Here is a 26,810-nt window from a genome sequence, read left to right as displayed (position 1 = left end):
CATGATTATTAGAACTGTATTTTCCTTATTGTATTGCAGTTTTTGCTTTTGAAATTTGGTAAATCAAATTTTTAATGTGTTTAAAAAAATGCTACATGTTGCCTTGGAAACCTAGCAGGAGCCAATATAGAGTAGCAGTTCAAGTGCTGAATTTCAGGACACCAGGGTTCAAATCCCTCCCCATCTATGTAAATTTACTGCATGATCCTGTGCAAGTCACATTCTCTCAGCCTTAGAGGAAGGCAATGATAGACCACCTCTTCTGGTCAAGAAAAGCCTAGCATAAGGTCGCCATTAGATTTGCCTTGAAATTACATAACAACAACCACCCTCGGCTACATTTGGAGCAGAGAATTATCAAACATATACAATCCTAGGCATACTTTCTAAGGAGTAAATCTTTCTAAAGACAGTGGAGAGTACTGTATTTATGATGAAAAATTCAAGAGTGCACTGTTATTGTCATTGGTTAGTGTCTGTAACACTGAGAGTGAAAAGCAAAACATCCTACCTCCAATTGTATAAAAAATGCATTGTATAAAAAATATCCCATATCTATCTTCCTTCCCTATCAAAATTATGTGGAGAAAGATCATGACTACACAGGTGCTAGATGGTCAAAGTGCTATGGATACATTCTGTGAGGTAAATTTCCATGTTGGAGAACATTGGCACTTTTTGTTGAAGAACTGACTCTACTCTGTGACTACCAAGAATGGTCAGTCCTCAGTGGGTTGTTTCAACTCATGTGGTTACAAAATGATATAAAATTAGGCTGGCACATTCTTCAGCTAATACTACATAATTTGTCACCATACTGCCTGTGCCCTGATACGGAAGCCAGTGACAAGTGAGAACTACAATGAAATTTTGCCAGTGTAGGTTATTCCAGTTCATGATGCCAACAATGTCTGTTTCCATTACACTACATTCTATTCACCTCTCTAGCTCTAGTTTAATGGTTATACATTTCTAACAGAGTACTTATTCAATACTCTGTGGTAGGGATATAATTCTTCACTAAAGGACAAAACAAACGCCTCACACTCTGATGCTGCCAACCTGACCACATGGTGGGCAGCTTTGCAGTGTTTTAGCGGCATGGCATTTATACGCCACATGCTGCAGGAGTGCTGCAAAGCCATGGCGGTGGCAGAAATGCCGACTTTTTGCTGGCTGAAAAAAGAGCGGCATTTTGCTGCCTCTTTTTGGACCACCAAAAAGCTGGATCAGGTCACAGCATACGGTTGCCATGGCCCTGATCCAGCTTTCTCTGGGGCGGCTTGAAGCTGCCCCTTCAGGACCATTTATTTTGGCCCTTAGTTTCTTCCTGGATCTAGCAATGAGTAATTTCAGCAATGTTCTTCCCACTGTGATAAATTGCTTTTCACAATTTGGGACTTCTTAAGGGAAAAAAATGCACATGTTTGTTTTGTACAGAAAATTGCATTTGCTGCATAGAAAACAGCATTTTCTGCATGGAAAATTATATTTAAATAAAGAAATATTAATTCCTTTGCCGAAAAAAAAAATGCTGTTTCATATGCAAAATAATAAATGTGGAAATTTTAGGCAGAATGAATCCCTGTTTACAGCATTTTCTGCATGGAAAATAGCATTTGCAGTGCTGGATGTATTATTTCTATGTTAAAATATTATTTTCCATGCAGAAAATGCTGTTTTCTGCATACAGCAACAATGTGCAGTTTTGCACCGTGTAAGTCCCGAAATGCAAAAATTCCTTAATCTAGAATCTTTCTCATTAGGGTTTCTCGATACTTGACACACATTTTTCAATCATTTTTTCAAATATTTTTGAATTTCCTTTCTGACTCTACTCTGATCACCAAGAATGCTCAGTCCTCATTGGATTGTTTCACCGCTGTGGTTTGTTTTGGGGTTGTTGTTTTCATTTTAAAAATGTATGCCTGCAAATCCCAGTGTTCTTCAAGCCTACTGATGCCTTTCTCTGTGCACAAATGGTACCATTTGGACTACATAATGACTGGTACTTAGAAAATAAGTTAATTATTTTTTTGCATATAGAGAGGAGAGATATTTCAGCAGGAAATGGTAACAATGAACCTACTCCATTGCAAATAAGTCTTAAATGTATTTCTGTTAGATCCCCCTTTCCCAATATTGTCATCATTAACAAAACAAAAAAAAGCCAACCTCAGGCCCCTGTACCTAATGCAGACCTTTAAAGTGTAAAAGGAAAAAGCCAGCAAGACCTTTATTTTCCTGGGGGTTTTGTGGAAGGCTTTTGCCTTGGATTGTGCCCAAAAGTAATAGAAAGAAAAATATGCATTTCTGAAAAGGTTAAAGACAAAGAGTAAGGAGGAGCAGTTTATAAAAGAGAAAGCTTAGTCATTTTCTTCACATTCCTCCTGCCAATTTTTAAATGCCAATTTAGACCATGTCAGAATTACCATAGTAACCATTTAGCCTCTTTTCAGATCTTGTTGTATTTTTGCTTTAGTTTAACTACTTGCTGAACTGACATTTAAAGCACTTTGTACTGTTTCTATGATAGACAGAATGTATTTATTAAACAAAAAGAAGTAAATGTATTGCATGAAGTACGATAACAAAAAGAGTAGTAATTGGATTCTCATTGTAAATTGCTGTAATAGTTTCAGACAGGTCGTATGGTATAAGGAAATGCGTAGTTTTAAATATTTCACAATAGATTTTACTGCAAATTGAAAGATAGGTCTTCAGTCATAACCTATCCAGGAAGGTTATTGTAACAATAAATGAAAAGAGATTTGGCATGCTAAGACCAGTTTTGCCCAAACTAAAATACTAGTCCAGTATTTTAGCCAACTTCTTTCTTTCAGTTAGTCTCAAAGGTGCTATAAGATCTTTCTACATACTGATTCTACAGACTAATATTGCTATATCTTCAAATTATCCCAGTATTTGATAGCCAGATGCCATGAGCAGGATGTGAAGACAACAAATGCCACTGCAGTACCTTTTTGGAACCCACACGCTCAAATTTCACTCAGGCCAGTTGCTGCCAGGCTGAACTTTTAGCAAATTAAAGAGGTAATACTAACTTGAAGTGAATAATAATGGCAATCCAACCCAGCCCCAACAGTAGGGTGCGTCAACAAACATCTGGAACTGAGTCCATTTTTAGTCCTCCCTCCCCCAACAAATGGAATAAAAGATAATAATATATTTTTAAAAAACCTTTAGACAATAACTAGGATTAATGTCATTTCTGTCTTTATGAAAGGTCCACTATATAAAATACAGGGGGTGGAATCTCATTTAGTCTGTATAAAAGGAAAACCTTTCAAACCCAAAAATGAGGTGTATATCTTACAATAAGGGACACTAGGCAAAATCTGAACACCACCCCTATTTGCCCCAGATGGAGGCCTTGGCAACCAAATGCCGCAGCCTCTGGAAGGAGCAAACAGAAGCCCTACAATCCCAGAAGAGGCACCATAGGCATGCCATGATGATGCCCCTTCTGTGCAGCGCTGTTTGGGCACTGCACCTGGCATGTATCATCACGATATGTGCCGTGTGGAAAGGCGTGTGCCAAAATGGCGCCCAGATGGCATGGTGAGGGCTCAGAGCACGTGGACGCTCAGCCCTCACCGCACATATAGGCCAGCAGAAAGTGCCAATCTTTACAGCCCCTATCTTATCTGTTTTTGAGGTTAATGTATCTTTAACAGCATTTGTTCATTTTGTTTTCTGCTTTGTTTCAAAAAAAAATCTACCTGGATGAAATGAATTATATAACTTTTTATCTCCCAACCATTTTAAAGACCTAAATGGCTATAGTGAAGAATGGTTTGTTCTTCCTCTCAAGCATTGGTCACCCTATTAATAAAATCCCAATTTTTCTTCCTCTCCTCCTCCTCTTCCTCTTTTTGGATCTTTCAACCTTTAATTTATGTCTATCAGCCTGCTTTTATGAGTCTTGAAATCCGCCAGGATTGTGTTGCTAAGGCAGAATTTCATAGAGCTGAGAATGGGACAAATTTTCAGCAAGTTTTTTCCAATATTTCTGCCTGTAATTCAGTGGCTTCCTTTTAAGGAAAACTACCTTCAGAGCAGGAGCCACAACCTCTTGAGAAATGTACTGTACAAAAGGGGCCAGTAGAAATGTCACATCAAATTGTTATTGTTTTAAAATAATGTTTGTGATAGATATTCTGTCCCCAAGGCATTCTTTTGCAGAAGACAATGAAACTGTATAGTCTGTCCTGAACATTTCACTACTCCAGGGAACAAAAAACACTTCCTCCCCTGCCCATGAATAGTACTTTGTTTCAGATGTCAACACTTTCCCAATAGATAACTGAAAGAGAGAGTAGAGTGGGATAACTCTTGCCATCTGACCTGTTCTGTGTATTACATGAATAATAGAGCTTAGCATTTATACACCTGAGGAATCGGTATGTTAAGGATCAGTTTATATGTTTCCATCAAAACCTGATATTAGGGCTAATTTATCCAGTCAAAATCTATCAGTAAATCAAGTTAACAGTTGTGATGTCAAGTGTGTAGCTACAGGGTGGAGAAGCACAATGAGGGCATAGCCCCTTTGAATAGGAATTCTGCCCCCACCTAAAATTTTCCTTTAGTCCCCAAATTTCTAGCATTGTATTAACTTTAAACCACAGTTGGTCATAGCATATGTGCACCCATAATTTTTTGCCCTACTGCCACAACCTCTGAAGGGAGAGTGCATTTATGCCTCCCGAACCCTGTGGGCTATGTGTGGATGAATTGTATGTTGCTATAACCTGAATTTTTTATAACACACATTCCCCATGGAGGAGGTGTATAAATTCTGCCTTGAGACATTTGAATGGAAGCAGGAAATGCAGAAGTGCAAGTGACTCCCTGAGACATATGAAACTGTCTTCAGATGAGACAAAAGAAATAGCTCAATAGCAGGAAATATTTAACACAGTAGGAAATTGGACTACACATTTCACATATCCTAGAGAGCAACTTTAAATAAGAAAGCAGAGTAAATTATTCCTGCTGATTAACAATTCTAGTGAGAAAATCAACAACTCCAAACCCCTTTCTTATCCCTGTACACATGAAACCTAAAATGATCACAAAACTGACTTGTAGTCAACATGTTTTCACACAGGAGTCTTGCTCCTCATTCCTTTCTCCCTGGGTATAGCTGAAAATAATGACAACGTAGCAAGGAAAGGACTCTCTTCACTGTCACAAGAATTGTCTTATTGCTTCTTTTGTACCACAGCACAGCCCTAGCTTTATAAAAGAGGGTTCAGATGTGTGGATATGAGTGAGAGATCTGTTGAAAACATGCATGAGGGCCTGGGAGGGAGCAATAAAACAAAATTATTTCCTTACCTACTACCTGCAGCATTTGGTCATATAAATAGGGGCTGGGAACTACATACAGTTTTGGACAAACTGTTTCTAATCCAGACACAGAAGGTGAATGATATTGCAGACACAAAAGCAGAAAAGGGAAGGGAAACTCTTGGAGATGAGTAAAAATTTGCTGCCTCTGAAGGAGTAGGTGGTCAGTGGTTTTAGTGTGACAAAAAAGGAACAGATAGCAGAGCACTAGTTTGATCTTCAAACACTGGTTTACTTGTGACAGCTAGATGACAGTGGATTCAAGATGACAAAACTCATACTATTCAATTATTCTAAGTTCTCCTCTGCACCTTTTAAAGACAGTAGCGCTTATTATCAGACTTACATTTTATTATTTTTCCCTTTAAATCAAATCCTGGGTACTGACATGTGCCATTGAGAATACTACTTGTACTAAGTACACATTACTTGGTTTGAGGAGCCATATTCAAGCCTAGCCATTTTTTCAGGCAAGATTACTGGTTCACACTGGCATTTCATAAAGTGGTTTAGAACATCTTTGTAAAAGTATCTTGAGCAGCAATGTCTCATTAGTAAAAATAGATGGAAAAGCTAAATCTTAATGCTAATGAGGCTAATAACAACAGTGATGATACTTTTATATTTTTTGTTTCAAAAACTCAATAATCTAGATACAGACAAAAATGAAATGTCTACACAAGCCTTTTCCACACATTTAGTAATGCGATGACACAAGAAGAACAAGGAAAGTAAAGTAAAACATAAACCAAAAGGACGGAGATAAGCAGATACCCAAAGGTCTACGTTTATTAGCAGAGTAACAATTTGCACATTTACTTAAAAGTAAGTCATTCTGTATTCAGTGGAACCTACCCCAAGGTATATATGCCCAGAATTTTAGCCTTAAAAAACTAAACAATATTTGTGCCAAACCTTCAAATACCACTGAAATTTAGTAATCAAATACCCAGGCTTTCTCCTTTTATGTCCCTTTTATTCTTGCTCATTGGCCATGGTCTAGAGATCTTAGCTTGAGAAATCTTAAGCCCTCTGTTTGAAGGCATCCTTTCTTTGAAGGCCTCTCTTGATTTAGTCCAGTACCATCATAAAGAACCACAAAAATGTTTTTCAGTTGACCATTAACATCTGGACAGTCAGCTGTCTTCTCTTTGAGTTTATGTTCTTTCTGTTTAAATTGCCTTAATTATTTCTAGATATAGATATAAATCAGATCACACAAATTTTATGCAAATATGCCCTCAAGCTGTTTTTTGGCTAACATCCAGAAGATATGAATACAACTATTAGGAAATTTGGATCTAAATCCACTATGGCACTGTCTCACATCACTAAGCTTCCCATTCCCCACTAAAGAACTGGCTGAAAACCATCTGTGGTAGCAAAGTCTCAGATGGTTAGCCTTCTAGAGCAGATTTCTGATGTGTGAGGGGGAATCTGCAGTGAGAAAGAGAACTCAGTCGCCTTACACCAAACTCTGCTATTGCACCATCAGATGTACAATACAGGATACAGCCTACTGTTTTCATACATTAATAAAAGCAATTCAATTCCCCTCTCAGCCACAAAATGCTATGGTCTTGTTTTCACCATAAGGCAGCTCCATAGACTTTGTATGGAATGAGAGTGGTTTTTTTAAGGAAGTATTTGATGTTGATTTAGGGAAAGTTGCAATCAAATAAAGTTTCTTCAGTTGCCTGTGTTCCTAACCTATCTCACAGGGGTTGTTGTGAACTTCAAATGGAGAGGAGGTGTGTGCCTTGTTTAATCTCCTTTGAAGACAGTTAGGGTACAAGTAATGAAAAGTTCCCACCGTACAGTGTCATATCTATAACCAAGTATTTGGCTAGTACCCCAATGGATAGTAGCCTGTGAGAAGCTGAAGGCAAACAACGTCTGGAGTGCTGCATAATTTCTACTGATGCTATGTACAATGATTTAGAGATTTAATGGAACATTCATACTGTGTGTAACTGCTTCAGAAGAAAGAACTTGCTCCTTACATTGCTCCACATTGTATAGATTAGCAGCAGTCCTAGAAGGAAAGATCTGCTCTTACCACTTCAGCTATAAAAGATTTATTACCTTGCTTCTGACATTTTAGCATGTGCATTATCAGATTTGCAGTGTAATTTCCTATCTGTATTTACAATCACTTTTAGATTTCAAGACAATCTCTTGATAATGCGAAATGCATTAACTAAACTTTAAATAGGTATACAGCTCTACTCCAAGAGGGTTTTTAAAGATCAAGCCAGGACATCCTATTATCGCTTGCCAAGCCCTGACACAATGGGACAAAGATTATCTTTAGACTAGCTACAATAGACATATAATTGTACCATAATTATGGAAAGGCATTGGTGTTTGACTTTTTATAATGCCTGGTAATCTAAAAAGAACATTCTGAGAATCTATTACATTTCCTTTCAGTATGTACTTAAAACTGTTCTCACAGAGAGGAGCCTTGTGACATATTATAGTTAATAAGTTTTTGATTCTGTCAAAAGTAATAATATTAATGTGCCATTCTGAGTTAAATTAATTTTGTTTTGCACAGTGGCTTACATCAACGTGAGCGACATTTAGAAATGTGATTGAGGAGAAGCCAAGTGGGAGAATGGTATGAGATGGCATCATTTGGCTATAATAATATGAATCCCATTTTGGGAGAAAGACAGTATATGAATTCCATAAATAAATAACAAAAGTGGGTGGGAAAAGCAAATACCATTTGCCCCTCTTTTTCTGTATTGTAGTTCTACATTCTTTTGGTTGATGTTGTTTTAAAGTGGATGTTAGATGTCTCTTTTTCTTGGGTTAGGAGACAGTTATGTTTAGCTCCAGATTTAAGTAAAAAGAAATTTAATTTCTAAATCATGGCTGTTTGTTGTAAATGGAGGTGTACATTAGTGTTGAGCCTCTACCTCAAGTACCTTTAGCCAGAGCTTTTGTACAGGGCAGCTGATTGTAATCACTTTGAAACTAATGCCTGTGAAGTGGCATTTTTCACTTCATAATGATGGCATTTATTCCTTTTCATTTTGTATCTCTTTTACTTTTGTTCTGATAAAAGTGCTTTCTAGAAATGGCTAAAAATAATTATGAAGACTAGAAGGAAAAACACTGGTAGAGGTCTCGCACAGAAAGTTATGGTCAGAATAATCAATCTGCTCTTTGTAGGAGGTTAACTGTCACAGTTCATGGGAATACAAACTCCTCCAGGAATACCAAATGCAGCTAGGGATGGGTAAAAAATTCCTGGCTTCATTTTTCAGTGTGCGATTTCTCATTTAGCACCTCCCATGATGGAACACAAACCGAAATGCAATTTGCAATTGGAAATCCATATATTACCCAACTTTGTGATGTGTTTCACTAACAAAACAAAAAAATTGAAAATATGCACATTTTGGGGGAAATCTATATGAAAGATTAATATATTTTAAAAGATACATCATTGCCACTATCTTCCACTGATTATACATCTTTTTAAAATCTGAGTAGGAGTAGGTTCTTGTTTCAAGTTTCCTAAAAAGTTTTTAAAGGTATACAGCACAAACAACTTCAAACATGGCATGTGATTTCCATTTAAAAGTATTGTCATCATTTAGTAACATCTTAGTTTGCTATCAAAACAAAAAAATCATTTAGTTTAATCCATCGTCTACTTATTTATTTTAATACTTATGACTCTGCCAAGATGGCCAACTGTTGGTAGCACTATTTGTGTACTGCCCCTTACTTTGTTGGATTTATTATTATCTTTAAGCATATAAAGGCCCATTACAGATGGGCAAAATGTGGCGTGGCGCCGGCGGTACTAGGGTTAGGGAGTGTGCACTATGCAGATGCTCCCTAACCCTAGTACGTACTGGCAGCATCAAAATGATGGCACCCTGTCTACACGGGCGGCGCCATTACAAAGTGATGGATGCATAGCATCTGCACATCACGTCATGCTTGTGACATAATCAGTGCGCCATTTGTGCACCTGGGCGTAGCAAGCACGATGCAAAAAGAACCCGCTTTTTGCAGGTTCTTTTTCCACCGGCGGGAAGCCTCGCCATTTGGAAATCCAGGCGCTGGCAGGCCGCCCTTTTTGGTTGGTTGTTCCACCCCAAAGATAGGGAAGGATTCCACAATTGCAGAAACACAGTCTTCTTAAAAATCCCTCAGTTCAGAAGTGGGCTGGAAAACTGTCTGGTAGAAACATATGACCTGGGACTGACAACATTCCCCACTACAAAGCTGAGGAATCAAAATAATTCATTAAGGCCAGTTAGACAGAAGCTTTTCCAAAGATTTACAATATTATCAAAGTACTTTGGATGGTCGGTGCTGAATATAGATGGGGGGGAAAACCCTGCTTGGTTAGTGATTTATTACACTCAAGTGTGTATAAACAAATTGCATCGTAAATATTTGAAATGCAGTCTCAATTTAGAAAGTATTTGAAAGTGAAAATATGTGTAACCAAGAGCTGAGAGGGATGGATACCATAGTTCTCATAACTGAAGATCAAGGGGCGAAGCAAACAGACAGGAAGGAGCAGGTAGAAACTGCTCTGAGTCTGATAGCCCCAGAGCCGCAGAAAACACACACTGCAGCCCTGGGTTTGCCACCTCCCATGGCCCCAGATAGGAGCAGAAAAGATCTGGCCTTTTGGGGGCTGGTTTTGGGCTGCCTTCGCAGCCTCAGGACAACTTCCCAGCATGCTGCAGGCCGAAGCCGCCCCTATCTGCCCATCTGTTTCAGGCCCAAGGTCCAAGACACACTGCTGAATAATCCAGTTTGAAAACAATTTGACTGCCCAGGCTCAATGCTAGGCAATTCTAGAAACTCTAGTTTTGTGAGACATTTAGCCTACTCTGTCAGAGAGCTCTGGTGCCACAAGAAACTACAATTCCCCAAATTCCCTAGAACTGAGCCAGGGTAGTAAAAGTGGTCTCAAACTGGATTATTTCTGCCAGGGTAGTAAAAGTGGTCTCAAACTGGATTATTTCTGCCAGGGTAGTTAAAGTGGTCTCAGACTGGATTATTTCTGCAGTGTGTTTTGGACTTAAGTTTGTTTTAATTTTTTAATGGATTCATTTATTTATTTATTTACTGGATTTATTCCCAACTCTTCAGTCAAAAAGGCTCTCTGAGCAGATTACAGATAGTTAATTAGACATTTCCCTGCCCTCAGGCTTACAATCTAAAAAAGACATGACACAAAAAGAGAAGGGAATGGCAGTGGGAAGAGGAATAATTTCAGCTATTCTTCTCTCCTTCCAAGGCCTGGACCATGGAAGATGGACTGGAGGGCAGGCTCATCTTCTTACTTTAGGCCAGGCCCAATGAAGCTGACCAGCCTTTCTCTCCTTCTGAGGCTGGATGACATCAGATGTTAGAGAGGGAGGGCTCTTCTTCTTACTTTAGGCCAGATAGTCTTAAAATTAGTTTACACTTTGTAAACCACTTAATACATTGGGAAACGATATAGAAATGTAATTGCTATTGCTATTGGAAAAGTTTTGGTAAGCCTTATAAACAATGAAGAATTTGAGAAGAAGAAGATAGAAGAAATATATAAGCAAAACTCTGCTTATGCACAAAGAAAAATCTTCCAAGATATGTGATAATTCTTTTCATGCATAAAAGTGAGAGAGATGAAACACTGAGAGCACACTTTAGGATAAGTGAGAAGAGGGGATACACCACATTACCACCCTGGCAGCCTTTGAAAAGGCCTTTAAGATGGATCTCTTCCAGCAGGCCTTTCCAAACTAGCCTCCCCTCTCTGAACATGATGCAGCTTATTCCCTCCTATTATAAAGTCCATCTTATATTTTCCCCCAACTTTGTTGATCTTATCATCACAATGTTTTTATATTGTAAATGATTTAATTTAGTTTTATAATCAGGGATGGGCGGTTGGGCAGGGGATTAATTTTAACTAGATTTGATATGTAATACACTGTTTTTAGATGTTATAACCCACCTTGATTCCACGTGAAAAGGCAGGCTATAAATTATTATTGTTATTATTATTTAAAGAAATAGCTGGGGAAAAATGCTGAAAAAATGAAGAGTGTTTATGGTGTTGGTGCTCAGAAAAAAAGATACAACCTTTCACTGGAGAGTTCCAGAGGGTTTGATAACCACCTATGCAGGTGAAAAATATCATATCATTGGAGAGAGTGTGACATCTGTTCAGAATGTTGAAGGAAGAGTCCCCAGAAGGAGACATTTAAATGGTTGAGACGTTTTTAAGAAGCATCAGTAACAATAATAAAATAAGCTATCTTAATAAAACAACTAAAATGAATCTGAAAATAATATCATGGAATGTAAATGGACTTAATTAGCCTAAGAAAAAGGGGTGGGGATCAAATGGACTTAACTGGCCCAAGAAAAAAAAGGGGGGGGAATCAAATATGAAATTATTTCTCTTTAAAAGACTCACATAAAAAGATACTGTATATTTTTGCAGAATATAAATATGGGCATAGAGTTTGTATCTGCAAACAAGAATAAAATAGTCTTGCACATAAAACAAACATTACAGGCTAAGTTGATTTTTAGAGGTGGACAAGGCATATAATTGTGGAAATCACCTAAAATGGCAAAATTAAATACACATTTAATGGAAATTTATGTACCCAATGATGAAAAATCAACATTCTGTGAAAAATTGTTAAGAAAGGCATCTGAACTAGAAATAGAAAATCTGATTTGCATGGGTGATTGGTATAGTGGTGTTGATCCTAATAAAGATAAATATTCCAGTAAAGGTATTGAGGAACATCAAGGGAGACTGCCCAAAATTTGTTAAAAAATACAGAGAACTTTGGGTTCTAACAAACTAAACAAGAGGATATATATATATATATATATATATATATAGAGAGAGAGAGAGAGAGAGAGAGAGAGAGAGAGAGAGAGAGAGAGATGATTCTGAATAAGGGTAAACCGCTGTGGAGTCATTTTTTCCTAATAGTTTCTGGTTCAGTGGTGCTTTTAATGCTCCTTTATTGTAAAGAAGAAAACAGAACTGAGGCAACCCATTAAAACTTTGAATTTGTACCTGTTCTGTTCAGTGGTAGTGGTTTTATATAAACAGACATTATGAAGCTGTTTAAGCAGAAGGAGCCTTCTGATTGGCAACTGAACATTTGAACAGAAGAGGTTGACCTCTGTGAACCTCACAGTTGGACAGTTCTAATGCAATCTGAAAGTTTCCATCTGGTGATCAGAGCAGTTGGCTAAAACAAATTATGTGTACCTAAAGCTGAAAGCTGATCATAACGACAATAAGGCACCTCTATGAGATAATCACCTCTGTAGAGGCATTCATCTGTACTTCTTAACCCGGCAGGGAGCTTCAATTATATTACAAGCTACACCTCCAGTTCAGGTTTTTTATTGTTATATACTGGCTGTCAAATGATTTTTTTAAATGAAATTACACAAAAATACAGTATGGCATATGCTAAGATTCAAATTGGAAGGTATAATTTATCCCAAAGAAATTTCTTTGAAATTTGGGGTATGTGTTTGGATTTGTACTAGATAGAGGTGTGTGAGTGAGTGAGTGAGTGAGTGAGTGAGTGAGTGAGTGAGTGTAACTCTCTGTGTGTGTGTAAGTGTATTTCTGTGCCATCAAGTCACTTATCAACCAAATTTTTTTTAGTCATAGTAGGCCTTAAGCAGATAGGTAGCTTGGAGTGGGCTCTAGCTGCTTCAACTGCAAGCACACCCTTAGGCCAGCTGCCACCATGGTCTGCAGTGAATCGCCAGCAAGGAGCACTTTTTTTGAACTCCTTTTGAGGCTGGGTTTCGGCTGCCTTTGGCAGCTGCAGTGCAACTTCAGCTCAATCTGGAGCCATGTGTCATCTCAGCCAGATGGTTCAGCTCCCATTGGCCTGTCTGCTCAGGGCCATAAAGGTATGGAATGTAGGATTACTTTGATCACATTGCCTGGCATCCTGTTGGTAACATCTATTGGCATAATCCCTTTTTACACTGGCATAGGAACTTGGTTGGATGTTACATGCAATATGTCCTCACACTACATACCTACCCTTCTATAGAACAACAGTTGGGGTGAGGATTTGTAAGTGTAGCTCTGCAGCTCTGTATTCCTGTCCACCAGTCACCTGAGCAATTTAAAAAGGTTCCTTACACTTGGGGCAGAAGCTGTTCCTTCCTTCATACCAAGCTGCTCAACAGTAGCAGAAACATGTTCTGTTGCATCCTGTCCCATTGGTGGCCAGAGAGGTGGAACTGCATCTACAAGGCCCCAACTGCTCTTGCACACCTAGGCTAAGCAGATGGGGAAAAGAAACAGCCTTCACCTCCTCCTCCTGAGGTTGTATGTGTGATTGTTACACTCAGCCAGCATATTAATAGATCTCAGACGTAGGTTCCAACTGCCTCTGATATTTAATAGTCTTCATTGCTGTCTTCAGAATAGTTCTATCATGCTCCCTAAGTAATTGTGGAATTGAACTGAATGCCGTAAGGAGAGCTGTCTGTCAAAGAAAAATCAGGGAGGCCTGAAATGTCTAATTAGAGTGTTTAGTGTAACCTGATTCTGCAGTTTCTGAAAACAATATTGTTACTTCCCCAGGGGTAGTATTTTGCATGGATCTAAGAAGACAGCAGGCTTAATATTCCTAATGATCATTACTGAGCAGCATGAGATCTTCTACTTATATTATCCTTCTTGTATCTTCAAGCTTCACTATATTCTCCTTTGCATTTTATAGGAAACTTTTGTAATTTGTGACTGCAATTCAAGCTTTTTTGTGCTAAAGGCCTTTAGTAGTGATGCACAATCCATTGTAGCAGTAGGATTTTCACTGATGTATTGTTGGTGTCTGAGCAAAACTAAGCACTTTTAGCCATTACTGACATCTGGTAGATGGCATTGCATCTATTCAGGAAACACTAATGTTCTCTGCTAAATATATGAAAGACAAAATGCCTCTTAAAACCAATCTGTTTCTTGCAAAATCTGATAGGAATGAGCACAGTTCACTGTTTTTGTGACAACAGAACTAATGATGTGCTGATTACTATCACAACTAATCCAATATTCCTGCTAAAGGCATTGGTAATAATTTTTAGCAGCAAACTGTGAGCTAACAGCTAACACATTTTGGGAAACTAAAATACTAATTTGTAATGATAGTGCATCTGCTGCCATTTTGGCAGATAATGATCACATTTTTCTGCAATGAAATGTTGTAGAAATAATTCATGTAAAATGCAAGAATCTGAAGGATCCCAACTGACTGAAATTATGAGGCTAAATCCAACATAGCAGCAGCAGAGGAGTGCATTAATAGCCAAGTTCCAAAGTTGCACAAAGGGAAACCATTTCACTTCCAATCTGAATTCAAGGTGCTGGTAATGACATTCAGAACTCTAAATGTCTTGGGGCCTTAGAACTTGAAAGAGCATTTATCTATCTATATGGCTGCCCAAGAATTGACATCTGCCAAAGAAGTCCTCATTTGTGCAGTGGCATCACTACGGTTGGCGTCAATCAGTGTCGTAACTCATGGTGTCAGACACAACCTCATTGACCTTCTTTCATATCACATATACAGGATCCACAGTAATGTTTTTTGTACTAAAGTGACCCACACATTGTATTGCTGTATATCACTGAGTGTAATGGTAATAATTGTAGCGTAAACAACTAGCAATATTATACTTATAACTTTAAATTACAAAATCATACTCACACCCTAAATATACTTACATGTGCATAGTATCATGTAGTTAAACTGGAAATTTGGTTAGCGGTGATGTTTTTAAAGAAAATTTCCGAAGAATTTTAAAAATTAAAAAAGTGTATTTTTAAAATAAATTTAAAAGAAACCTCAAGGCATCTCTTTTATCCTTCCACTGAGCCTCTCGCCATCTCTTCTATTGAGCTCCAACATTTTAAAGGGATGCAGGTCAATGTTACAGTCTGTTTCTGCTCAAAGGTAGATGTTTGGGGAACAGTGCTGTCACCATCCCCTTTAGGGTGTCACCTGGTGCAGTCTGCAATCCTGCAACCCACTAGTGACATCCCTGTATTTGTGTTCTACCAGTTAGGAGAAGCACTGTGGGGGAGGACACAGGAGAGAGTCTCCACCTGTTGCCCCAATTTGTACCAATGTTGGTTTCTTTTTGGCACCAGGTCAAGAAATTATTAAAGACTAATCACTTTTAAGCATGTCCATAGGTCTGGGGGTTGTTTGTTTGTTAAAAAATATTTTAGGGTTTTTTGGTTTTTTTAGGATGTTTTAACTTGAGTTGTTAAATATGCATTTATCTTGTCTATCTTATTCATGTATTTTAATCTGGATTTTTAAAAACGTGTTTATATTGTTTTACTTGTTTGCCACCCTGAGATCGCACAATAAAAAGATAAAAGCATTTTAATAATTAAATAAAGCCAGAGTTTAAAACTTCAGGTCTGAAAATTACTGAAAAATGTGAAACTTTAGGAATTAGGAGATCTCTGTCAAAAAAAAGTCTCTGGATCTTCTGAACATATGCATATTACACTTCTAACTGCAATCAAATCAATGATTCACAGGACTCACCTATTTCCTGGGTGCCTTTGTAGCTAAAATCCATACCGTGCTCTTTCCTGGTTTCATTTTTTCCTTTAGACAGACATTTGAGTCTCCAGTGGCAAAATGGTCCATGGAAACTTAACATGGCCTATTGCTGTTTATTAGTAATTAAACTCTCCAGAGTGCTGATAATACCAAAAGCATTTTTTTTCCTTACTCATTGGGCTCTTTCACACGGAGGAGGCAAGCATAATTAAAACATGATTAAATCGTGATAATAGTGTGATCAGGGGGAAGATTATCACACACCCGTGCACGTCTCCTGTTTGTGTCTTGTGTGTAAAGTGTAATGGATGCATCATTGAGTCCATTACAGTTTACGCACGGGACACGAACGGGAGAAGCATGCAGAGGTGTGATAATCTTCCCTCCGATCACACTATTACCATGATTTAATCACATTTTAATGATGCTAGCCTCCCGTGTGAAAAAGACCATTGCTTCATGCCCAGGTCTTAGATGCTTAGAACAAAGAAATTACTGTATTGGGACATACATGCTTGTTAGCTTCTCTTTTTCTGCTAGTTGAATTACTCAGAGCTGAATTATCTGGGTATTATATTATTTTGAAAGGACCAAATGAATTTTTAAAAAAAAAATCTGTGAGTTTCAACAATGTACTTGATGCACTTTAATAAGAAAGAAAGCTATAAAATGACAGCTCTCTTTGCTTCTTGTTGCAGCAAGAGAAGTTAGGTGACATCTGTTTCTCCCTTCGCTATGTGCCTACTGCTGGCAAGCTGACTGTTGTCATCCTAGAAGCAAAGAATCTGAAGAAGATGGATGTAGGAGGTTTATCAGGTAAGCTGATGGCAGTAAGCATATACCAGTGACTTTACTAGCCCCACTTTTCAGTAACAGCTTCTCACTATTTGAGAAAGAGTATTGTTGCTCATATACAGGAATTTCATATTTCAGTCAGCAAGACCAAAGGCAGTGTCCAAGAAGTGGTTTCAAATGAGGGTTAATATGTGTGTGTTCTTTCCTTGTCTCTCAGCACTCCGTATCAGAGGAAGTGGAGAAATCAGGACCAACTCATATACACAATGCAGGAGAATCTCTCTTGTTCAGTACTTGCATTTCTAGTGTACCACAGGGGTGCTTAATCAAAAATATTCAGAATTGCCTTCTGTACATATGTGGAGTTGTTGACTGCTGTTCCTAAGCCAATGGCATAATGAAGAATTCACCATACACAAAAAGATTTGATAATCTTAAAAGTCAGGTGAATCCACAGTGAAATTCTTTTCTAAAAAAGTTTACAAATGTGATTAATTATAATTTGTTAAATTAACTATAAGTGACACTTATAATTACAGTTATTGCGGTATTAATCCCAGGGTCTAAGAAATGGAAATCCAGGAAATTATTCCATCCATTACGCTATTTTGTTTCTGGAACAGAAGACAGCATTTTCAATCAGAAGAAGAATCTCTGATTTTACAAAATCAACATCAATGGTCAGTTTCAGGCACATGGATGGCTGAGGTCAGCCTCAAGTGTGTAAAGACTGAAAGCTTAAATCATATAGAATTAACATGAACGTTATTAATTTCCAGTGCAGTGGGGTAAGGTAGAGGTTCTGAATCTGTGTCAAAATCATACACAATTTTCTTGTTTGTATTTCAATGATATGTCCATCAGGAAAATATAAAACATGTAAACCACTCATGATGGGCAGGGTAATAGACTGCATTTGGGGAACTGCACACCATAAATGGGAATGGAGCCCCTTCATATATTGGTCTGTCAGTACTATTTTTCTCCCTTACATTATGAGCAATCTTACCTAGGTCCCTCCAGTTGTTTTGGCCTACAGCTCCCATAATCTTGGCTGCTGACCATGCTGACTTGGGATAATGAGAGTTTCAGCCAGAAATTTGTGGAGGATTCTAAGTTAGGGAACAGATACTTATTGAATATATGACAGCATCTTCAAGGTATCAAGTTTTTTCTTCCTGTTCCTTCTCTGAAATGAGATTTCTAGGTTTCAGCTATCACCTTTTGTCTTCTTCTCCCTGTTGTACTTCACTTAAATAAACGTTCTGTTTCAAGGAACAGATGGTATACCAATAGAGCTGTTTCAGTTTACAAAAACAGAATCTACTCCAGTTCTTGCTAAAATCTGTCAAAAATATGGAAAACAAAACAATCAGCCACAGACTGGAAATGATCAATATACATTCCAATCACCAAATGAACAAAAGGGATTATAGAAACTACTGAATTATAGCATTAACTTCTCCTGCAAGCAAAATGATGCTCAAAATTCTACCACAAAGACTTTTACCATATATAAAAAGAGAAATGCCAGAAGTCCAGGGATAATTTGGAACCTGCTTCTGGAGTTCTCTGCATTCAGAACTTGTATACAAAGGCTTAAAATTTTGGATTTCCATATCTAAAGTCCTCTCACTGTTTCCTGTTGTGCTAAATCAATTTCCACATTGAATACAATTTGTGGATGCCCTCTTGGAACTCCTTGCAATTTAGTTAACAAACTGTTCATGAAGATTTTTTTTGTGGGTTTTTCGGGCTGTTCATGAAGAGTTTGGGACCCCAGTGATCACAGCTTTCTTTTAGATGATTGGTGACTATGACTTTCCGCTTTCTCTGCTTGTTTCTTCATTTGTTTCTTTGACTCTCATTGACTTTAGGCCAACTGATTATCACTATAGTTTTTTTCCCTTTGGGAGGGGAGATATTGCATTATATTATATATTGTTTGCATTACTCTCAATTTGTGTATATTTCATCTATAAACTACACAGGCTCTTTTTTATAAAAAGGGTCCGAGATATAACACAGAGGAGAAGGAAGAGGAAGAGGAGAAAGAATGACTTTTTTTAAAAAAATCTGTTCATTGTATTGTAGATCTTAAAAGATAAATATAAGAGAAGAAATAGAAACAAATGCACCGTTTTGAATGGCCTCTCAATGGATGTTGTTGTTATTGTTGCTTTGTTGTTAGCTGCCTTTGGGCCAACTTTGACCCAGAGTGACCCTATGAATGAGATACATCCAAATTACTCTGTGTTCAACAGCCCTGCTCAGTTCCTGCAGATTCATTGGATGAAATTGGATAATGGAATAAGATCTCTAGTGCATCTTTCTTTCCTGTCTCTGAGTGATACGGGCAAAGCCACCTCTTTCAAAAAGAACATAATGTTGAGGTCTTCTGCATGAATAACTATGAGCCTACTGAAAACTCTGAAATATAAATGTGTATTACCAGGCACGTGGGTGTAAGAATGGCAGTTTGTCACCAGCTTAATAATCTTTCTCCCATAGTTTTTATAAATTTGTTTCCCCTTAGAAACCAAAATTTCCTTCCAGTTTTTCAAACAGAAAAAGTTGTCCAACACAGTGAAGATGGGGGAATTCAGTGTGAATTTAAACTGAATGTTACCCACACAATTGCCAGTATTTGCTGTCACCGGGGGACCCATCATTAGGAGAGGAAAATAACCTAGAGCAATGTGTGAGTGATTGTATTTGTGTGGGGAGGGAAATTGTGGATGTTTAAGCAAGCTGCTCTTTTCTGAAAGTTACACAAAAAAGGTGGGGGAACCACAGCAAAGCGTTATATCCTCACTTATTCACAACATGCCTGCAGATCAGGGTTGGCTGGTCCTAAAATACTAATAGGGCAGAAAGGGTAAGGTGTAGAGCACATGAAGTCAGTATTGCTGCTTTTTTTTTTACTGCATGTCCACATGGACAAGTTTAGTGATACGTGAACATTGTTGTTGCACACTTCCTTCTAAACAACTGCCTAAACACACATTATAATAATTCAATATTATGTAATGCATATACCATGTGAAAAAAAGTTCCAAATCCTTCCTTTGTATTGACAACAGACTAGTCATATCATTAAACCTCTTATATTTGGTCCAGATTTATTCATTTTAGAAGTAAATTAACATCTTTATTTGATTACTTGTGGTGAAAGCCCAAACAGGTTTGTTTTTGAAAACTGAAAATGATCAGTCTTAATCCCTTGAATCACAAAAATAGGAATTTACTGTTGGTGGTAAAATGACCTTTACTTAAAAGTGCCCCTTTAGAAATAAATATTTAAAATTATCACCTGTTTAATCTTTAATTAACCTAAGCATCTGGAACCTGTTAGCTAATTTCAATGTTTATTATGTCTGCTGTGAAAGATAAAATGATTTGCTACAGCAGGCAGATATAAACAAGCCTACAGGAACCTGAAAACATTGGCTCTAAATATTCATACATAATGCTGTATTAAGATTTCGTAGGCCTATGCCTGATGTTGTTTTATGCAAAGGAATGCTAGCTAGACATCTCAAATAATGACCTCTGGCAATCAGGAAAGAGTTTTGTATTCTCTAAGCCATGGTTGCTGGACCAATGCATTTTGATTGGAAATAAGTGAAACTTCTTCTTGGGGGGATGGGCTTTGAAAATATTTAAATTAATACAAGTCAGCCATGAAGATGTTTTAATCAAAGCACATGTCACAAATCAGTGCAGTGTTTCATGGCATTTGCATGCAGTTCACCTTGTCTCTCTAGTTATGGGGCAAAAATACATTACAGACCAGAGTTTACAGAAAATTTACTCCCCTCTAACATGCCCTGTGGGAAATTTGCCATAGAAGGGCCAGTGGCATCCCTAGGGTTGGTGTCACCCAATGGAGTAACTCATGATGTCACCACTCCATTGACATCCTCCCATACCACACCATACAGAATCCTTAGCAATGCTTTTTTGCACTTGACATAAAAAGCTACCAAAATTAAAAGTATACTGTACCTTCAAAAATATTATATGCACAGCCTAAATGTATTTGCATATACATAGTGAAGATTTGGTTAAACATGATGTTTTTAAAGAAAATTTTAAAAAAATTAAAAATTTCCAATTTTTTAAAATTTAATTTAAAAAAAATTATGGGGCCTTGCCTTTCTCCTCCCACTAAGCTTCACCTCACTCCCACCATCCCTTAAAACATTTTAAAGGGAAGCAGGTAAATGCCACAGGCTATATCAGCCAAAAAGTAGGTGTTTGAGGAATAGTGGTGTCACCCCCAATTTAGGATGTCACCTGGTGCTGTCCACACACCCCCACCCCCCCAGTGACACCACTGAGAAGGGCTACTAATTTTAATGCTTGCTTTTGCTTATGTCAGTTTTTGCTTATGTTGAGGACTGGGTTCCCAATATGCATTCCAAAGATCACCGAGATACAGCTCAATGAGTCATCTCTTACGTAGCTCATGAGTCCCACGTGCAGCCTCTGAAACTCTTTGGCAACCCAGAAAGATTGCGGGGGTTGCCTCAACTTTCAGACATTTTGTTCATTCATACCAGCCAGATTGGCATAAAACTGGCTTTGCTAGGACCCCTTCAAACTCCAAAGACAAAAAAATGGGCAAAATGGTAGCCAGACATACAGTTTGCCCTCCGTTTTCACAGACCCACCCATCTCCCATGAAAATGGAGGCTCGCACTTATTCAAGCCCCGTAATGCTATTTCTGGCACTGTACAACTCATCCAGCTGCCTTTACAGGGAGAAGAATATCACACCCACCCACCCTCTCTACATTTGGCTCTCCCCTGATGTACAATATATGTTCTTTCTTCCTCCATTCCAAGAATGAGTATTAAAGAAAGGGCTACAGCTTCTTTTCTGTTGGATTCCTCATCACACTAACCAGTTCTTTCCCATAATCCCTGTAGAGATGAACATATTTGTTGAGAAAAGATTGGATAGCAAGACTTTATATGACTGCAGGAAAAACAGCAGACAAGCCCTACTCTCTTGCTACATTTTCTTCATCATGTGAGCAGAGGATTTCTGAGCCCTGTCCATTCTGATGTCACATTTTTCACTGGAAAGGGATATGTCTGAAGAGGAGAGATCCCTGTTTGCAGGGAGGTGGGTGAGGCCAGATGAACAAAATCTCTGCTTTTACAGGGCAACATATGCTCTAAATAACCTTAAATAAAACTGGACCTAATCTTTAGGTCACTTCCATACAAATTTTATCATAGTTATAAAGCTGGAAATAAATGTGATCAAATTCCCACCTCTTTTTAAATCTTCTTGGCAAATAAAGTCTTCAGATTAAGATCAAATTATATTTCATTTAAAATGAAGCTACAGTTATCTTTCATTAGAAATTTATTTTAAAGACATCATTCACATTTTAAAAGGCTTAAAGAAAGGGGGGAATGTTTAGAGTCAGAAGTTTTAAAGAGATGTGAATGTTCATGAATAATTCAAGACAGACCATCTATTTTAATAATTTGATTTAAAAACACAAAAACTAAAAAGTCAGTCATTATGAATTTAATAGAATAGGAAAAGTATGGTACAAGTAATCCGCCTTTGCCAATAACTTTGCCTAAAGAAAATTCCAGCAATTAACTACAGTCAGCCCTCCAAATGCACATATTCTTTATTCATGGATTAAACTAACATAGCTTGAAAATATTTAAAAATACATATAATCTCCAAAAAAGTAAACCTTGATTTTTTTTCCATTTTATAAACGGGACACCATTTTACTCTGCCATTGTATTTAATGGGACTTGAACATAAATGGATTGTGGTATTCACAGAGGATTCTGGAACCATGCCCCAGTGGGTACCAAGGGCCTGCTGTACCCCTTGTATCTGGAAGGTTTAGGACACTTTATGCAGCCCTGGCATATGCATGTTTGTTCAAAACCCACTCTATGCATTGGATTAGAGGCTCATTCTTTCAGCAAGCGATCTTATTGACATGAAGTAAACAGAACCAAACTTATCTGTCTACTCTTAAGTTACATTTATTTCTGCAGAACAAAGGATATTAGCAATGCATAGTCAATAGTTTTATGCCCTTGGGAAATATTAAGTATTTCTGGATAAGGCAATTCTACCTGTAGAGCTGAAATTCTTTGCAGATGGAGCATCTAACATATCTAAAATTTGACAAACCCTTGCAGCTGGGGCAGATGGAAGAAAGAGGCAGAATGCTCCTCTTTTTGAGCCACTTTTGTCCCCCAACTGTATGCTTCCTATTGCAAGATGTACTGCAGTGCATAAGACTGAGCTGTCACTCCTTCAGACCACATCAGTAGCTGCAGTTCTGAAAACAAATTGAGGCACTAAAGAATCTTTCAGCTTCGCTTTCTTGTATCTGTAAAATGAAAACAATAATTAGCTATCTTACAAGAATCCAGGTTAAGATAAGCATGCCAGCTGATAATAATAAATTGCCATCTCGATAAGAGTAACCATAAAATAAATTCATAAATACTTCAGGCTCCCAATTACAGCAGACAATGTTTGCTACACTTGGAGCAATCTGTCAAAGTTGCACGTAGGCTCATCAGCAGATTTAATTTATTTTTAATAATGCAGAAAGTGGCTGCACTTGAGATACTGACTGGAAAATGTGTTTATTTCTTGTTTGGGAAACAACAGATTGAGGTGGAGGGAATAATACATATAAACTAATATACTAAAGACTGGAACAACTGCTATAAAAGTAGAGGGGCAGAAACCAGGTCAAAACAGATAGACTTTCAAGGTGTTGGGGTTTGGCTCAGATGTTGCTGTCAAATAACCACAGTACAACATGTTGGAAGTAAGGCCACAACTTTATTTGCAAACAATTGGTAGGGTTGGCACAAAGCATAAGGTCAGGATCTGTGCAATCAAACCACCCGATGTAGTCTGATTATCCAAACCAGGCACCCACCTGGTGCTTCGGATGACCTAGGGGCTAAGGAACACAACTTGACTGCAAACCTTGTCTTGCGTTCACCAATTCACAAAGCCCCTGGTCACCGGGAGGCGCTCCTGCGTTCTGGCCCCCCGCAATGGCCAAACGCCTGCCCTATTCGCCCCCGGGTACCTATTGACTCCCAAACCAGAGCTCCATAGCCCTGGTACCACAACGTGCAGATCCTGGCCTATGCTGCCGCCAAGTTGTGACTAAAAACCACCTAACAACAGCGGTGGGCGGGCGGGAGAAGCACCAAAACTTGCTCCCTTCCACAGCTTGGCTCCGCTCTGCTCGAAGCCAAGCAACCGACTGAGGGAAAGGGCCAACAACACGGCCTTATATAGGCCTAGGCCCCTCCCTCCCTGCGTGCTGTGCGGGGCCCCGCCTCCAAGGCCCAGCCCACCAATGGGCAGCCTTGGAGGACCGGAAGCCCCGCACCAACGAAACCAGCTCCCAGAGCGTCGCGGAGCAGAAGGGCCGCCTCTTCCGCCCCCGCGCACCAAAAGGAGGCAGGCAAGCCCCAGAGCACTCTGGGGCTTGTAGTCCAGCTGCGTCTAGCAGCAAAACGGTCTGCCCAACGAGGCGGGCGACCGTTGCTTTTGTTTGTTTTTAATGCAAGTGCTAGTATTTGATAAAGAGATTCACACCTCAGGCTCTGTGACAATTTGATTTACTTTTAAAGAAAAATAACAAGTTAGAAATGCTCATATTGTAATGGTTATTCCACATTCTATTCCCTCTGTTCTGAGCTCAAGTGTTGTATGATAGAGTAATTGTTAGTTAACATGTAGCTTTTTGCAAACAGAGGGACTGTGCAGACGCGCCATTTAGGATGGCCTGAGGGCAGCGTTAGGGCATGCATCCACATGACACATGCCCTGACTCCTTCCCCATGGCAGTGTGATGCCGGGCACTGTACCACATGGCATGTGGCGTCATGGCAATCCTCTGGTCCTTTGTTTAGATTACAGAACGCCAAAGGGACACCATAAAGCCGCAGTGCCAGCAGCTATGGCACCCTTTCCAGGGCACAAAAAGGAGCTGCTTTTTGTGCCTCCTTTTTGCACTATGGAAAGGCCAGATCAGGGCTGTGGTGTGCAGTTGCCGCAACCCCAATCTGGTGAAAACAGGGGTGGTCTGCACAGCTCCAGAAACCCACTGTATATTGGTAGTTCCCACAGCTGGACATACTATTAGGGAGTGTGGGATGGATGCCTCAGGCCGTAGATGTTGTAAGGTGGCTGTGACCCCCACCATGTCGAGCTATTCACCAAGAGTCTTCCAAGTTATCCTGTTTTCCTCATATACTGTGGAAGAACCTGTCCATAGCCAGTGCTAGAGTGTTTACTGCTAGTTCTGCTGGTTTCTGTAAACAGAATGGGGTGGGAGCATCATGTCCTCAGCGTTAGGCCAGCCTTGCACCTCTCACAATGTTGTTCTGAATTTGTCCACAATAGGAGGATATTGTTAAAATAATTAGTATTTCCCAACAGTTTCATCAAAATTGTGGAAACAAAGATTGGGAATGAACCTTGGACAGTTGCCCTGAGGGCTGGAGAATACTGGAAGCTGTTATCCAAAAGTAAAACCAGCTCTCTATATCCATGGATTCTTTATACATGGTTTCCACCATCCATGGCTTGAAAATATTCAAAAAATATATAAATTCCCAAATGCAAATCTCAATTTTGCCATTATATATAAGGGACACAATTTTACTACACCATTGTATATAATTGTACTTGAACATTCACAGATTTTGGTATTCAGAGGGGAACCCTGGAAGCAAATACCAGTGGATATCAAGGGCCCACTGTAATGTTTTCCAGGTTCTCTGTAACTGTCATGGAATAGGTAGGGAACTGACATAACCACAACACTGGCTACAACAGAAATGTATGCAGGAAATAATAGACTTGGGTGAGAAGGCTTCCATGTGATCAAGAACACAGCTCAGTTAGTATTTGAGGGGTCCCTTTCACACAAATAACAGTTACAGCATGATGATTCTACTATAACTGTCATGTTTCCATTGTATGGAATTTGGGAATTTCTAGCTTAGGGAGAGATATTTAGAATTCTTAGCCACATTATTATTATTATTAACCTTTAAAGGTTAATAATAATAATAATGTGGCTAAGAATTCTAAATATCTCTCCCTAAGCACATGTTTCTAGTGCCTCACCAAACTACAAACTGCAGAATTCCATAGAATAGCAGACATGGAAGTTAAAGTAGAATCATAGTGCTATGACTCTAATTATGTGAAAGTGGGCCCTCAAATCCCAACTGTGCAGTGTTCTTGATCACATGGAAGCCTTCACATCCAAGTCTACTTCTTACATGCATTTCTGCTATATTCAGGAATCAAAGTGCTGTAATTCTGTAGTGTGAAACAGTCATAGGTCACAGTAGAAACCTTTGTGGAGATGTTTGGGCTATGTTCATGGACACCAGAGGAAGGGGTTACTTGGCACATACAACATCATCGACACAGTCTTGCTCTACATGGGATCACTGAATGTCTGAATTGCACCTGGTTTTCAAAAAACTGCAGGAACAAAGGTGGTTTTTGTTGTGTGCCTTCAAGTCTTTTCAAACTTATAGTGACCCTATGGCGACCCTATCATGGAGTTTTCTTGGCAAGATTTGTTCAGAGGAGGTTTGCCATTGCCTTTCCCTGAGGCTAAGAGAATGTGTCTCACCCAAAGTCACCCAGAGAGCTTCAAAGACGAGCGGGGAATCAAACCCTGGTCTCCAGAGTTGTAGTCTAACACTCAAACCAGTATGCCATGCAGGAACAAAGGAAGACACTTTTATTACTGTGATAACTTTTCTATTCGGTACGGATGTGGGCATATTTTTGCATGGGGCAGAAGTGCTCTTGATCCTACTCAAATATTGTGAATCACATTTGATACAATATTGGGAGAAGGGGAGGATGTACATTAATTATACGTTTTAGATAAAAAAAAATTATTGTACTCATATCCCTCCTTTCTTCCAAAATGGAATCCAAGGTGGCTCCAAATTAAATTAACTAAAAATCCAAAT

General features: G+C 38.7%; 1 protein-coding gene across 5 annotated transcripts in view; it reads left to right on the top strand.

Annotated features, from left to right (window-relative positions):
• LOC149312150 (synaptotagmin-1) overlaps positions 1 to 26,810 on the top strand; it is a 419,893-nt gene that overhangs the window by 340,068 nt on the left and 53,015 nt on the right. For all 5 annotated transcript variants that reach the window (XM_089524048.1, XM_089524049.1, XM_089524046.1 and 2 more), the window contains one exon: positions 16,685 to 16,802. In XM_089524048.1, the coding sequence (XP_089380174.1) occupies positions 16,685 to 16,802 (118 nt within the window). The remainder of the gene's footprint in view (positions 1 to 16,684; positions 16,803 to 26,810) is intronic.

The sequence above is a fragment of the Sceloporus occidentalis genome, unplaced genomic scaffold (genome assembly GCF_023333645.1).
Source record: "Sceloporus occidentalis isolate IW3139 unplaced genomic scaffold, rSceOcc1.0.p SCAF_5, whole genome shotgun sequence".
Classification (NCBI taxonomy): domain Eukaryota; kingdom Metazoa; phylum Chordata; class Lepidosauria; order Squamata; family Phrynosomatidae; genus Sceloporus; species Sceloporus occidentalis.
The sequence above is the reverse complement of the archived record's forward strand: the minus strand, read 5'-3'. Positions and strand labels throughout refer to the sequence as shown.